At 38.6% G+C, this 16,042-nt stretch overlaps 2 protein-coding genes across 2 annotated transcripts in view; both read right to left on the minus strand.

The window, feature by feature from the left end:
* The window catches only part of LOC137180035 (perforin-1-like), a 61,185-nt gene that overhangs the window by 41,419 nt on the left and 3,724 nt on the right, over positions 1-16,042 (minus strand). Inside the window, exon 5 of the mRNA XM_067585200.1 lies at positions 15,897-15,976. Within this exon, the coding sequence (XP_067441301.1) occupies positions 15,897-15,976 (80 nt within the window). The remainder of the gene's footprint in view (positions 1-15,896; positions 15,977-16,042) is intronic.
* On the minus strand, positions 1,698-15,647 carry LOC137180634 (perforin-1-like). The gene is made up of 8 exons (XM_067585993.1): positions 15,441-15,647; positions 14,175-14,317; positions 13,939-14,077; positions 13,755-13,835; positions 12,981-13,438; positions 11,513-11,606; positions 9,159-9,247; positions 1,698-1,806 (listed from the first exon to the last, which is right to left on the minus strand). The coding sequence occupies exons 1-8, from the start codon at positions 15,645-15,647 to the stop codon at positions 1,782-1,784; spliced, it is 1,236 nt and encodes a 411-aa protein (XP_067442094.1). The 3' UTR covers positions 1,698-1,781.

The following is a 16,042-nucleotide window of genomic DNA, read 5'->3' on the forward strand; positions in this document are numbered from 1 at the left end:
TGACTGAAAAAACACAATTTCTGAAGCAGTGTATATTAAAACAGTAACAACTTTACATCTTGATTAAAAAAACAACAACTTAAGACTCAATATTTTAATATATCTGACAATTCAGAAGAGTCTTAACATCCCACACATTTTATGCGAAACTTTCCATTATTAGGACTAAGGAAGTGTAGCGCATCACTATGCTAAACAGATTCAAAGGTAATCAGCTCAGTGGCAATAAGGTTATGCAACATTGACACTTTGGCCTGACTTGAGAGCAAATGGAAGCAATGCATATGGATGCTCCAAAATAAAAGGGTATGTCCTTAAGAGGGAAATAAAATTATGTCAGAAATTTCATGACGAATTTGATTTTTATATGTTTTGCTTGCATGTGTAAATCAGGGCCTGATTGTGGTGTTATAGGAAAATAATTACAAATCATTCACTAAGTACTACAAATATACAATATTTATCAATTGAACTTTCCTTGTTTTTGTAGAAGTATTAGCTAAAAGTAACTTCCATTTCCATATGAGGAATTGTCCTCAAAACAAAATTCCTGTAGATGTTTACATTGTTGCATCACATACTTAAAAAAGGTTTGCAAGCAGATGGAATTAAATTTAATCAATGAGTTGCTATTTTTATACAAAATGTTTATCTAAGAGTAAATTATGAGTTATGATAAGGATAAAACTATATTTAACAACATTTAAGCATAACTTATTGAGGAAATTCGAGGATTATCAGATTGATAAAGGCTCCACTTTGTAAAAAAAAAAAAAAAGTATAAGTAAAAGGCCACATTACCATCTATCATCATTATGCCAGTTTGTTTTAGAACGCAATTCCTTACCCAGTTCATCTTACCAATAGTCAATGTCATTAGGGTTTACATCAAGTCATTTCGTGTGTCGCCTTTAGCCCGCTTGTACAGTAACAGTTAGCCAGACAGTACGATTTGGTGAACTCTCATAACTCCCTTAAAAACAAAAATACTTGGAGCAACTCAAAGTCTGTATGTTAATAATAAATGTAAAGTTACTGAAATACAAAGTCATGAGAAGATGTAAAGTATGAAATCAGTTAGATGAACACTGATGTTCAAAAGCAGGCAGGGAGTGTTGAACAACATTGTGTAAATTAAAACAATTTACCAATGAATTTAACAACTAAACAATTTATCAATGAAAGCAAGCTACAGTAAATTCAGTTTGGTTTCAAGATTACTGGCAACCTAATCCTGGCTAAAAATACAGAGCCAATTTCCAAACCCATTTTAAGCTTATTCCACAATAGATTTCTGCATTAAAGTTTTTTTTTTCTCCTTCATTGAACATTCTGTAAATCTGAACTCTACTTGATAAGAAGATGTTAGCACCTTACTGTTTTAACAAAGATACAACAAATGTGTATTTTTCCAACAAAGCACTGTGGAATGATATCCACACCAAAAACATGTGTCAAGAATTGTTTTGGTATTATTGGAGTGTTGACTCACATTTATTTATTTGAATAAGAACTTGACCTTTAAACAGAATACTGAGAAGGAAGCCTGCCCATGAATTAAGCTATGCCAAAACCATGGGTATTGCCCAATGCAAATCCATGTTTTTCTCTGTAAAAGAGGTGCAGTGGTAACTTCAAACAACTGATGCAGATGTTTGCAATGGGCAGTTTAGAGGTGGTTTCTGTGCCATGCTCTTGGTGAAGAAATTCAGTTGAAGGTTGTGGAGAGAAGCCTATTGGTGGAACAGTACTGGCTCCAGTGGCAAAGGCAAGAATTGTGCTCAGCTTCTGTGTTCCCCTCTTGATCTACAGAAAAAGGAATACATCAGAAATTAGATTTAAAAACAACAACAACAAAAAAACACATCACTACTCTTAACTGATATACAATGACAAGATACAGTGCATTATTAATTTCAAGTGAGAAGATATTTCAGTTCATACAAGAAACACTTCTACACTGACCCTCTGCATCTGTTAGGTAGTCTCTCAAGAAAGGAACAACAACTTCTTCAGGACGGCTTCTATTTCTGCGGATGATGAAGAGGCTGTCAAGCAGGCCAGCTGTGAGGGTTGTAGGAGACCATCATAGAAGGGGGCGAAAACTCTCCGTCCAGCATGCCAAGTGTTCTCAGTCCATCCCCAAATCTGAGTAAGAATCACACTAACTTTGTGTTTTGATTGGTGACTTAAGTTTTCACAAAAAAGTTTGTTTTTACATTTTCACATGTAGCAGATGAATGATTCAAAGAAAAAATATAATAATTATAAATATAGGAATTTAAACCTATTAAAATATGCACATGTATTGCACTTCAGTTAAACTACAAAAGTAAAGTATGTATGTCAGATTCATATTTTTCAGGGTACCTGCTACCTTGCCAAGAGTCACACCGAAGCACACCTTGCCAAATCATGTGGAGGGTAGACATAATCTAGCACACTATACACACTATACAAAAATGGTGCACAGAAAACCCTGGACACAAGGCAGTTCCTTATTGGAGAGGCGAAAAACAGGATAAAAATGTACCCCTCAAAAGGACCCCGCATTCTGTGTATCACTTGGAACATAAGGACGTCATCTACAAACAGATTCTTGTCTTCCAACCTCTGCAGCAGCCTCAAGGAGCCAGCATAGGCCAAATATTACTCAAGCGGCTTTGTTGCTGCTAGCAGATCATCAAATGATTTACACTCAGTGACCTTCCAATAGATACAATTAACAAAATTTGAAAGTGCCGTCATCACTAGTGTGGAAACAATTGCACATACACCAAAATATATTCTAAACCTGAGAAAAAAAATTACCCTTTTAATTTTTTGGGCAGGTCATTATCCACAACATCTTCCAAAACTGGCTTAGCCAATTCTGGGCCATTAACAAAGCAAGAGAACAGAGTTGGGTACAGAAAACCAGTGGGAGGACTGCTGTGTACAAGGCTTATTGTGATGGCCGTGCCTGCAATGAAGTACCTGTCTACCTTGACAGTGCATGTGCACAAAGACTTGACAAATACCTAATAATCATACAAAATATTGTGATACAAATGTAATGAATTATTGTCTGGACTTCAGCACCTCAATGATATGTAATTACAATCAACACATACCAGCACTGTCAAGGGCCAAGTTCATCTTGCTGTCTTCTCCCTCAATCACTGGAGATTGGGGCAAAGCTTTCATTAGAAGTCTTAGAAATTCTCTTCTTGCTCCACCTAAGTCCAGAGTCTCTTCAGGTTCCCATATCATCAGAAAACCTGACAGAGATTCCTTGCTTTAGTAAAGAGATGATCCAGCCTAGCCATTTATGGAGTGTGACGGGCTGGCCAGCGCTCTCTTTGTCATCTGTTGATTCCTTTAATTATTTGACACCTGATCTAGAACATATTCAGGGTTAATTTCGAGACTTCTGCCACTTCTTCAGGTTCAGCGTTCTCAAGCTCATCATGGCCATGATCCAAAAGAGAGCAGGTGCCTAATAATATAATATTAATCACATTTCTAAAATATAAACATTTGCAGTGTATGACAACAAACTGAGCAACTAGTCATGACTATGTCCTTATGTACTTTTTATAGTCCAATTATTAAATATGATAGTCAGTGATATTATCTATGTATTCTGGTAACTCATAGGGCTGGATTCATCAAGACTATTTGGATAAGTACAACAATCCTGCTTTTGTAATAACGGTTTGTGTATAAATTATTTGGATCTAATATGAAGCTTCAGTCGTCCAAATGAGTCAAATCAAGAAGTTATCTACAGTCTTTTTAGTGCAAAAGTACCTCTTTTTGTTTATTATTATACTTCCACTCCAGCTCAACAGGGAAACACTGTCCAAAGAAACTGTTGTCAAAAAAGTGCATAAAACACCGACTTGTAAGGACATGTTTACATATGGCCAAGGTTGGGTAAACTGAATTTAACTGGGTTGTACAAACATTAAAGGGTGTTCTGGTGCAATCGCAGGTGTCAGGTTTGTGGACAGCGGTGTGTTTGGTGTTTTCAGAGAAAGAGATATGCAACGTGTCTATCCAACCAAACAGGCGGATTTGCCTGCTGAGTGTATAAAGTTTGATGGCTAAGAGGGAAATCTTGCTCATTTCCCAAGACAGTTCCTGTAACCGTTGAAGGTTTTTGTGCCAGCTTGCAAGTGTGAGAATAAAACGCAGAGAGACGTCCTCTCTCTTGTGACTCTTTATTACAAAGTGCCACCACAGAAACACAAAGAGGGAATTTGATACTAAAAAGACTGTAAATATGGAAATGTGGATATCCACTTATGCACTTGTGAGTTATAGTTAAAACCTCTCATACTTAAGTCACTTTAAAGAAAAATTTAAGTCAAATTGTTTTGTGGTGTGAGCTAAGATTTGTTATACGTCACACTGCAGTTAACAACAATTCTACATGACTACCACAGCCACAGTTGAGCAACTCTATGATCTCTGTTGATACTACTTAGAGCTTTCTAGCTGTTAGAAACCAATAGCCTAAACAGAGAAGGGGGGTCTGTGTGTAGCACACTAAAATACAAATGAAAACATATAGTAAAGTGACTTATGTTTACATACTATATAGTTATGGCTAATTAAGGCTAATTAAAAGCACAGTTGACAATCTCTAAAGCCATCCAATTTCGAATATTTGGGGGGGACACGATTAGTTTTTGTCTATGTTTGCATCTTTTTTGTCTTTCAGATCATCTACAGTGACGGGCTGTCATGATGTTCTTTGTTGTTGTTTGCTCCTACCTGGTCTTCAAAAGATGCTGCACATTATTATCTGTGGCTTGGGTATACATACACTCTTGCCTTTGCTTGAAATAATCAGTATTTCAGTAAAGTTTGTACACACTGTCTCATTCAAGGGCATGGGAGAGTGTATCCAAACATTTGACTGGTACTGTAACTTATAAAACATTTAAAGTTGCAATAAACAACATTCAGCCTCACTAGATGTAAGCAAACAACTATTTGCTATGGTATAGTGGAGTAATGGTGACATGAGCAGAGTATGAGGCCACACTCCATCTGTGTGTGTTGTTATCTGAGCTTCTCTGTTCTTTGTTTTGGTAGCTGGTCTGGTCGCACGTGCATGTTAGTGCATGTGATTCCCTCTGTGTCCTCCATGTCCATTTCCAAGATGGCAGCCGCATCACAATCTTTCTCGAATTACAGCTAAACAGTACACTAAAATATGTCTTTGAAAACATTCGAGGCAAAAAATAGTCACTACTACTACTTTGACTGTTTGATCTGAGTTTCATGAGCTGTCTGTTCAGGGACTGCTTTCTTTTCTTTTTTTTCCCCAACTTTATCGAGTAAAAAATGCACATGTTTGTTTTTATCTGAGATACTGGTGCTATAGTGCGACATCTAGTGGCTGAATGTTGTGTATTGCAACTTTAATTATTACTTTATGTAAGTTTTTGGGGTTTCAGTTTCTGCTTTGTGTGTGTTATTTGGACATGGCCACTAATGGCTATCAAGTTGAGACTTGCTATTACAGTGCTGGGAAGTGAGAGCAACAATGCCAGAAGGGAGTATAAATTAAAAGAGCATCATATTGAAACTGAACACTGAAACTCTGTGCAGAGCACAATACAGGTAGGCACTGTATTGTGCCTACCAAAGTAAAACATCCTGCAATAAAACTTCCTGAAATTCATTACACAATGTTTCCGCTGGCTGCAACAGCAAGAAAACAAAATGTTCCACAATCAGTCATCTGTAAGGTGGTAATAAAACTCAGTCAGTCAGATAGTTAATGATTGAAGGTTGTTTCTGTGTGCAGCTGTATAAACTGTGTAGCTGTTTTAATGTTGTAAAAATACCTTGTTTTCCCACACTGGAAATTGAAGACTTTTTTTTCAAGTACGGGACAATACCTAAGAAACGTTAAAACCCCCAAAATTTTATTTGTAAAAAAAAAAAAAAAAAGTTATTTGAAAATGAGTTCACAGGAACAATCGGCATGTAGTGCCTGTTGTTTCTCTTCACAGTTGTTGTTGTTCAATTATAACTGAATTAATTAATTAATTTACATTTTCTTTAGGCTGTTTTTTCAGAACAAACCACTGCACACATAAGGGCAGCTTCTGTTTCTGCTCCATTGTTCAACAGTTTTTTTTTTATTGGAAATTTCCACCAGGAGCAGGATGGGAAAAAATCTCAAAAGGAATCTAGTTGTAGCCTTGCAAATAGTGACCCTGCAAGATCCCCAGTCTTTGCAAAATCTTAGTCTGTAACTAAACTCAGTGACTTATGATACATTGTCTTTAGACGTGAGAGGGAGTCAGACTTAAGTCTTTTCAAAGTCTTCTAGTGTTTGACTTCACATTCACATTTCCCCCACAGCAAACCTCTTGTTCCACACAAAATGTTGTTATATGTATATGTCATATAAAGATTTGTCCCTTTTTCCTTTCTTATCTTTCTAGACAATTATAGAGATTTATTAAAAATAATAAATAATCGACCACTTTTTGCTGACTATCATCATGCACCCAACCCTCCTCTTCCTTATAAGATAAATTCATCTTATCAAGTCTTCTTATATTGACGTCATCTGTGTCACTTCTCCGAGTCATAATTACTACGGCCACTAGATGGCGCAAACATAATTATAGTTTCTTTCCAGCCTGAATTTTTGATTTATAGTGTTGTTTTTCTTGTGAAGATGGGCGGTCCACTGCAGCTCAACAAGGAAACACTGTCTGACTCTGAAGAAACACAAAGAGCCAATTTATGCTAAAAAGACTGTAAATCTGGCAGATATCCACTTGATAAGACTAACTCAGACTGCCGAAGGCTCGTATAAGCTTCAGAGAAACTTTTAAATGCATTTTTTTCACAACATGACTGTGTGGACACACTGGATTTTGATCCCCATCACTTACATTGGAAGTGGATTTGAAGGGGATCTTTTAATAGCTGTTATGAACAGGAGGAATGATTACAGTGAGGAAAACCTTCAGTGTTCGTATGGGTATCTGACTTAAAGACAGACTTGAAAAATTGTGAACCTGTTCTGTGAGCACATTCAGCTACATGTTTGTTTCCATGAGTATCATCTCTGCAATGTTGTTGAGAACACAATTAAACAGGAATGCTGATGCACAACTCTCTCAATCGTATGTAACAAGTAAACTCTATCTGTTAATCTTTGAATTTACAGGTTGTTAATTACATAGTTATTACAAGAAAGAGACTGGATGATGTCTAACAACACTCCCTTGTTCATGCATTTACTACTCCCTATATAATTGACACTCAGTAGTTTATTAGTGAGCAGTAAATTGACGTTTAATCATCCTCTTACTAATCATTATTTTTTGTCATCACTCACAGATAGTAATTTTTTTCTTCCACTGTGGAATTTTTAGGGCTTCTTTAGTGGATAAATATACACACTTAGAATACAGACCCTCAAATAAAATGGGTACATGTAGTGCATATATACACACTAAAAATAACTGGGTTAACATGTTACTCAGTTTGGGTCAATATAGCACCAATACAAATATCACAAATGTATTGTTTCTTGTACAAAGTGATGTGCATATGACACTCAAAAGATACACAAGTTATTAACAATCAATAAAAAACGGGGACACATAAGTTTAAAAAGAGTATAGTAGATAACAAGCCTTAGTTTGGGTAAATAACCCAAAAGTAAAATAATTTAAAAAAAAAAACACTATAACTGGGTCAAAACAACCCCTTGTCTTGAGTGGCTTTCTGGGTAACATTAACTCAGTATTGTGTTGGTACTATATTGACCCAAACTGGGTAAAATTTTAACCCAGTGTTTTTATTATGTAGTAAACAGGGTCTTTCACTCTCAGTATTTATCTATATAGTGCATTATACTTACTATGTTACTATATTTGCTAACATAATTATAACTTAATTATGATCCTTTTTTTTCATTCCAGGGGATTTCACATTTTACGAAGAAGAAATCCTGCATCATGTTTGACATAACTGGTTTATATTGACGGAAATCACTTGCTGTCCATTGGAAGAATTTGTGTTTTTGTTACTTGACACCTGCCTGACTGATTTTTTTCACCTGATAAATCCCTAATAAGACTACCTTTTCTCAGTGAATTCTCTATGATATTCTCACTGTTCTCTGTGTAACAAATTTGATTCACCTGAGTGGCTGAAATGTTCAGTTTCCTTCTGAAAGCCAAGTATAATAATGGAAAAGCTTGACCAAAAATTAGTCATATGATTAAATAAATGACCAATATAGTTAATTTGATGATTTGTTTGCTAGTGGTAACTCACTGATCCTGCTGTTGTTTGGTGTCTGGACACCAACCAGAGAAGTCACAACAACAAACAAAGGCATTTTAACTGATGGGTTGTGTAATTTTAAAATGCTTTGCACAGCTTTGTTTATAGAAAAACTGTGACTGTGACTCTGAGACACATCTTACGTTTTGACTTTGTCTTTACTTGAAGGCCACACACAAGTTTTCTCTTTTGAAAGACATAACAGGAAATTGATAGTTTTGCCACAAAAGTTTACTAAAGATAATTACCAACAACCTTTATAACACAATCTGCGATACAAATGTAAACCAATATCATAACCATTACAGCCCTACCAACAAAAAACATCTAAGCTGTTGTTTACATAGACAAAAAAGAAAGACACAAGATTTAGCTTCTTCTTTCTTTCAATTACATATTGTATATGAATACATGTCAATTTATATGTTCAAAAAATAAGTGATATATTACAATTTTAACAGTTTAGAAAACAGAAAACTGAAAAGTGTAACAGTCATTTGGCTTACACAGCACTAAACTTTATATGGTCAAATGATTGACTGAACCCTAAACAGATGTAAAAGAGAAAACAGAATATTGTGTTTCAATGGTAGGGAAATGTATAAGCCCTCAGTCCTTTATTACCTGTTAAATGATCAACTAATCAAATATTACATTCGATTAAAGTAAAGCCATTGGCATTTGTGAATAGCGTGACTCCAAAATGCATTTTTTACTGTCGAGATGGTGTGTAGTGATCACACCTGTCTTCAGTCAAGTGATGGTCGCAGGTCAGCGTGTACTTGACCTCGAAGCTGCCTAGTGATGATGAACAGGTGAATGTGTGAAACCCCTTTTTCACGTACCTCTTACATGATACCAGAAGGTCATCATCATTTCCCCATGATGAGTCATCATCCCAGACCTCGACCTTCAAAATTAAACGTGTATCCACCTTTAAAAAAGAATAAAAAATGAAAAAAAAAAGGTTTAGTTGAAGATCATCCTGAGAGTACTCCACTGATTTAGCATTGTACTCTTAAAGCACTGCCACACTCACTATGGACAGTTTTTTCCACTAGACTATTCGTAGCAGGGTGGTGGGGAGCTGATGTGATGTGCTTTATGCCATTGCTCTTGAGAAAGCACTGAAACTCCCCCCCAGGTGAATTGAATGCTGTTGTCACTCACCAGTTGCAAAGGTAAGCCTGTATGAGCAAAAAGCATTCGCAGGAGGTTCACTGTCTTAGTAGCAGTTGCTTTCTTAACCCACTTTGAATGGGCATCGACAACGAAGAAAAATGCGATCAAAAAATGGACCAGCATATGTATGTATTGCCATAGGATGGCAGGCCCCTACCATGTGTTGAGAGGTACTGGCTGCGGTTGGCGCTGGGTCTGTTGATAACTTGTGCATGACCTGGCAAGGTCTTCTATTTGGATATCTATGCCAAGCTGCCACACATAACTTCTAGCGAGGCTTTTCATTTTAACTTCACCAAGGTGTCCTTAATGCAATGAGGTAAGCACTCTTGAGCGTAGCTTTGGGGGTATGGCAACATGTGACCCCACATAATGCAACCCTGACACACAGAAAGCTGATCTCGCCAGGTAGGGTACTCCAGCAGCTGGGTGTCTCCATGTGCTGGCCATCCATTCACTGTCAAGTCATAGACTTTGGCTAAGACAGGGTCATTCCTCATCCCTTTTTGCATCTGTGCACTGGTGACAGAAAGAGGTTCCATCTATGACATGTGTAACACTACAGCAGGTTTGATAGCTTTTTCAGACTTTGTTTTTGGAAAGCAAGATAGCCCATCAGCATTACCATGGAGCTTAGTACCTTTACATTCAATTGTGTATGTGTATGGTCCTAAGAATAAAGCCCATTGTTTTAAGTATGCAGCTGCCATGGCTGGAGCACCTTTTTGGGGACTGAAAATGGATACTAGGGGATGATGATCCGTAATCTGAATCCCTTGTGAGTATTTATGGTCAGGTATTTCTGCGATAATTCTTCTATTTTCATTTGTAGATAGGTAAATCTTTGCGAAAACACATGCCATGTGTTAAAGATGCAAAAATATCATCTATATGCGGGAGTAGATATTGGTCTGCATGTATTATGGGATTCACTGTCACCTTGAAATCTCTGCAGATCTGTACTTTGTCAGTCTTTTTGCCTACTGGTACTATTGGCATTGCCCACTCAGACCAGTCCACCTTACATAAAATTCCTTGGTCCACTATGTGTTGGAGCTCTGCTTCAACTTTAGGGCACAAGGAATATGGAACAGGATGTGCCTTGTGACACAGTGTCAGCAGACACAGGACTTGCTTCACCCTGTTCGTCCAAGGAACATCATCATCGTCACAACATCCAGTTGAAAGGTCAGCCAACACCGGTTGCCAACCACTGTTAAAAACCAAAAAGATACAAGAAGCTTTGGTTGCTTGTAACAGCAGGCACGACAGTCACGCTTGATAGTTGAAAGCAGGGCTTCATTAGCATCTTCTCAGGAGAGCCCAAGGGGTTATGTTCAGGCGATGGCTGAGGCTTTCCGTGGCCTCCTCTAGATAAGTCTGACTTTGCACATCCTGACATTGTAACTGATTCCGGGAGTATGTTGGAGAATGACAACAGTTTTAGCAGAGCCATCACTCAGAGTCGTTGAAAAAACAAGTTTGTACAGGTAAAATATGTTTTAAAAAGTCACATAACTCAGGAGAAGGTACCAAACACGTCTTACATCTTGCACATGCAGTGGTGCTTCAGGACAGGTTTTTTTTTAGTTTTTTTTTTTTAAAAAGGATCAATATTGATGAAGCAGAACCAGAGCTTTCATCTTCTTTATTCTATGCATTTTTTTCCCTTGCCTAAATGTTGCACCTACATTGCCATCATTACAACTCAACTCACTTCACTCAACTGTACAGATTTGGGTTTTTTATGCTAGTAGCAGTTAATGTAGCCTGGGGCTGCTAGCCTCAAGCAGAGATGAGGAGGCTAAAGAGGCCTGGTAACCTCACTTTCTAACTCCACAACCCCAAACTTGTCTTCAGCACTAACTGATGCTGACTCAAATTACATGATTTGAGGCAGTTTATCAGACAGCACAGTTCCCTCTGGAGCCACAAATGGCTCTATACAACTTTTTTCACATGATGCAGTAGTGCTCCCCAACACCTGTAAACAGAAGTACTGAGAATATTTACTGACCTTGCCCAGATTATAACGAGCATTCCACCTAGGGTAGTTTGACTCAATCATACGAGTCCTGTAGTAGTCGGAACCATACCACATCTTAGCATACCTGAGAATTGGAGAAAATAAGGAAAAAGTCGTAATTAATTAATGTTTTTGTTTGATATATATCATGTTTGTAGTGTGCGAGCCCTCTTAGCACCCTCAGATTTCATTCTCCAGCCTTAAGGTGCCTTAAGGCTATGCAAGAACAACGATTGTGTAAATTCATTGTATGACACACTGTGGCAAATGTTTCTAATAAACTCATTGGGACATGTCAGATTGTGTGATGAATCCGTGGTGATTCTTGAAGCCTAAATGCACTAAAAGCGATAATTTACACACCTCATTTGACACGCCTCATTTGATGCTCCTATGGCACACTAAAGGAATCAGATTTGAAATGCCAACACTACAGAACCAACACCAATCTGTCTTGTTGTTCTTCGTATTTACTGCTGCATTAGTTGAATGTAATGAATGAATGAAAAGGAGAAATGCAGAGGAGGAAAATTAAACTGAAACTAAGAGCACCTCTTTCCACAGTAAGTCTGTTGAGTGTTTGACGGTTACTCGTTTGTGCTGTCGAATGTACCTGCCGTGAACTAATCAGAATATAACGCTTCTATTTCTTCCATTCACCGGCTTTGTTCTCACTACCGCTTGATTGACCACTGCTGAGCTGTCTCTCTCTCTCTCTTGCTCGCTTGCAGGTGCTCAGCTGGCTTGCGCTACCTCTCTCTTTTTCAGCTGCCGAGAAAACAGCTTTGGTTGCTAGGTCCTCATGTGACGCTCCAAAATCGAAACAAGGTTTGGCTAGGCCAGTCAAGGCAGTTTAATTTGCCTCATAACACTTTTGGTGCGCGTTCGGCCATTTAAAACAATAGTTGTATGTCAAAACGGGAGCATCAGACACTTTCAGTGCGTCTGGGCCTTTAGTGTTACGATGTAAATTGGAAAAAAAAAAAATCAGGGCAGAGGCATGTCGTCAGCTCACGTCATCCATCTGCGACACTCTCATGTTTTGAAAATGCAGCAAAGAATGCAAGTAAAACCCACAAACTTCTTTTTAATTTTGCTTCCATTGGTTTGTGTGTGCATGTTAACTAAACTTTATTCAAAAATAGCGCTTACGCAATGTCATGCTGGCCAGTTTATTCTGCTTCATTTCATTTTATGTTTTTCTGATGGTTTGGGATAATTTGCAGATGTGGGTCATAGCAGCAGTCACTATGTGAGAATTCTATCATAAATATTGGACGCTTCTTGCAGGCTGTCTTTGGTCACCAAAGCTTCAAATTGGCTGACTGGTCTCAATGTGTGATTAAGGACTATTATTTTGAATTTATAACCAAAGATTTGACCAGATTTCTCTCATGATTGTCAACTTTTATCTCAGACAAAATCGCACACAGTGTTAATAGGCCTTTACTCTACGCACCCCTCGGTGGAGGGAGTTATATCCCCTTTCAGATCCCAGGCTCGGACGATGGTCACCACCAGTGTTCCTCTCGAGGCCCGTTGAGGACAGTGTGTGGTTGAGGCAGATGGTTTATACATAGCATTGTCTTTTAAGTACTGTTCGATAGCAGCCTTCATCCCAGCCTTCTGTGACTCATTTGGCACCAGCTCGTACATTGGTCTGAGGGAGTACCAAACAATATCTGGGTGGTCCTTTAGGGTTTTCAGCCAATTCTCATAGCCCAGGGAGTCTTTATGAGTGAGTGAAAACTCTCCTGACCACAAACTGCCTCCTACCACCTCTGTGTAATGTTGGTGGAGACCAGAGCGGAACGAGTTGGAGAAGTCCTTGTTCTGTAGGATGCTGGAGCATTGGTTACTGGATAATTTCAGCTTCCCCAGGCCTACAGAGAGACCAAGTGATAAGCAGGAGTGCACCTGGAGGACAGGAGGAGAAATAATTTATGGCCAGTGTTCGACAGTGCTCTCCATCAGCATAATCAAAACATCAAATGAGGGAATATCTTTTGGAAGAATGGCGTTCATCCCCCCAGTAAATGACACACAATTGGAGATATCATGGGGTCTGGTATATACTGTAAATGATATACAGCATTGTTTGTTCAAATTTGATCAACTAAAAAATATGTTCTTTCTTTCAAGACAGTGTAACAACATGTGTGATAGTGTGCATATGGAATGTGTGTAAAAATATGCAGTTTGGTTACTGTGTCCAGACACGTGTACTACTAACGTCATCTGAGGAGAGCCCGTTCAGTGAGGACAAACAGGTACGTGCAGCTGTGACTCGCCTTAGTCGTCCCCCAAGATGAACCTGAAACAAAGTACAATGTTGATGAGACAATGAATGAATGATTATTGTTATTCATTTGTGAAATAAGGAAATAAATATGGTGTGTGTGTGTGAGTATTTTAACCTGGTGGATGTAGTGTGTGCCATAGAGACGTATGAGTCTAGTGTACTTAGCCATGGTTGAGGAACTGTAGAAACTTGGCAGTCTCGACAAATCCTTACTGAACTCGGAGCTGAGGGGCGGTGTGCTTGACACACGGTAGCTAGACTCAAAGAAACACACTAGTAAATTATCTGTGTATACAAACATGACCGAAAAATCAATAATTCTGTGGTGATGCAGGGGTCTTCACACCTTACCTGTAATGGCTACAGGTGACCCCATGTAAGCTGAAGGAGTAGTGATCCTGTTTGTTCTTTTTCACAGCAAATTTATATGCAAACGAACGTGTTCCCCCAACATCCAGGTTGAACGACACAAGTGTATTTAAATCCAGGCCAACCTGATGAAAACAAGAGGCTCATGAGATGTTTGATGTTCAACCATAATACCACAGTACTAGCCACTAACCACAGTATAGTGTATTAAATATAACCGTTCATTTATAAAAAAATTATTTGATTTGCAATACTTTTAATTTAATATACTGTTACCATTACTAGCTCTTTTGACAGAAACTGTGATCTAAGGTTTTCATTTACTGTAATATGTTTCTTTAGACCAGGTTTAGGAAAAACACTCCAGTGATTTAAAAAAAGAAATCACCTCATGTTTTGATTCATTGACAACAACAACAGGAGAGAATCACCATTAAAACTCCTTCATTATAAAGGTTTATTTATTCAATTCTATTTTTACAGTATGTTAAAATTTATATTTACAAATGAAAAGAAATTGTTGATAATGTGATAAACGTAGGCAATTTTGGACAAAGAAGACTGTGACTGCATGAGTCTATGTAGTGAAATAGTCTCAAAGGGGAATATACCCATTTTTCATGAAATTTTCATGAAATGTAGTTGTGTTTCTGCATGAACAAAGACATTGTAGAATCACATCATCCGCAAACAGCAGAGAAACAATCCTGAGGTCCCCAGACCAGACACACCCCACCACCATCCCACCCCGGCTGCGCCTTGAGCTTCTGTACATGAAAATCACAAACAGAATTGGTGACAAGGGACAACTCTGTCGGAGCTCAACTCAGAACAAGTCTGACTTCCTGCCAAGAATGCGGACATTGCTCTCACTGCAGTTATGTCGGGACCAAATGGCTCGCAACAACGGCCCTGGTACCCCATACTCATGCAGCACCCCCCACATGTCCACAAAGAACATGTAGACTGGATGCGTAAACTCCCATCATCCATCAAGTACCCTGCAAGGGTAAATAACTGGTTCACTGTTCTGTGGCCAGGATGGAATCTGCATTGTTTCTCCTGAATCCAAGGTTCAACAATCGGCCGGACCCTCCTTTCCAGCACCCTGACATAAGCTTTCCCCAGAAGGCCGAGTAGTATGATCCTCTGATAGCTGGATCATACCCTCCGGTCCCCTTTTTTAAAAATGGGAACCACCACCCCGGACTGCCAGTCGACAGGCACTGTCCCCTACCTCCATGTTACATCGAAGAGGTGTGTCAGCCATGATAGCTGAACAATGTCCAGAGCCTTCAGCATCTCAGGGCGAATTTCATCCACACCTGACGTCTTGCTACTGAGGAGCTGCCTCAGAGACCTCTGCCAGGGATATGAGACCTTTGCAGCATCAGCAGTAATGAAGGCATTGTGGTAAAGAAGGAGCTGAGCCATAAGGGCAGACCCAGAACGCATTGTAGGGATTGCATATCTCTTCTGGCCTTCTTCTGGATGGAAATGTTGTGTTTTCTGAAACGTCATTTTTTATGAAATGCTATTGTGCTTTGGAAATGTAGTCTTTTGTGAAATGTTGCATTTTGTAAAAATGTTGTTGTGTTTTGCACCCCAGCACAACTGTATTGAGGCAATGGAATGATATAAATTAAAATATAAAAATGGATGATATAATCCTTTCAGTGATTATGATGCTGTGTAATACAATACCTGACAGAGGTGTGTGCACTGCTGTAGAGGTCAGTATTGAATCGGCTGAATGCACGCCAGTCCACTGCAGAGACTGGCAGCTGAAAAAAAAAGGTGAGAACAGCATGGTTAGCCTATACACATATAGTATGTGCAACTCTTTGATA

The sequence above is a fragment of the Thunnus thynnus genome, chromosome 3 (genome assembly GCF_963924715.1).
Source record: "Thunnus thynnus chromosome 3, fThuThy2.1, whole genome shotgun sequence".
Classification (NCBI taxonomy): Eukaryota; Metazoa; Chordata; class Actinopteri; order Scombriformes; family Scombridae; genus Thunnus; species Thunnus thynnus.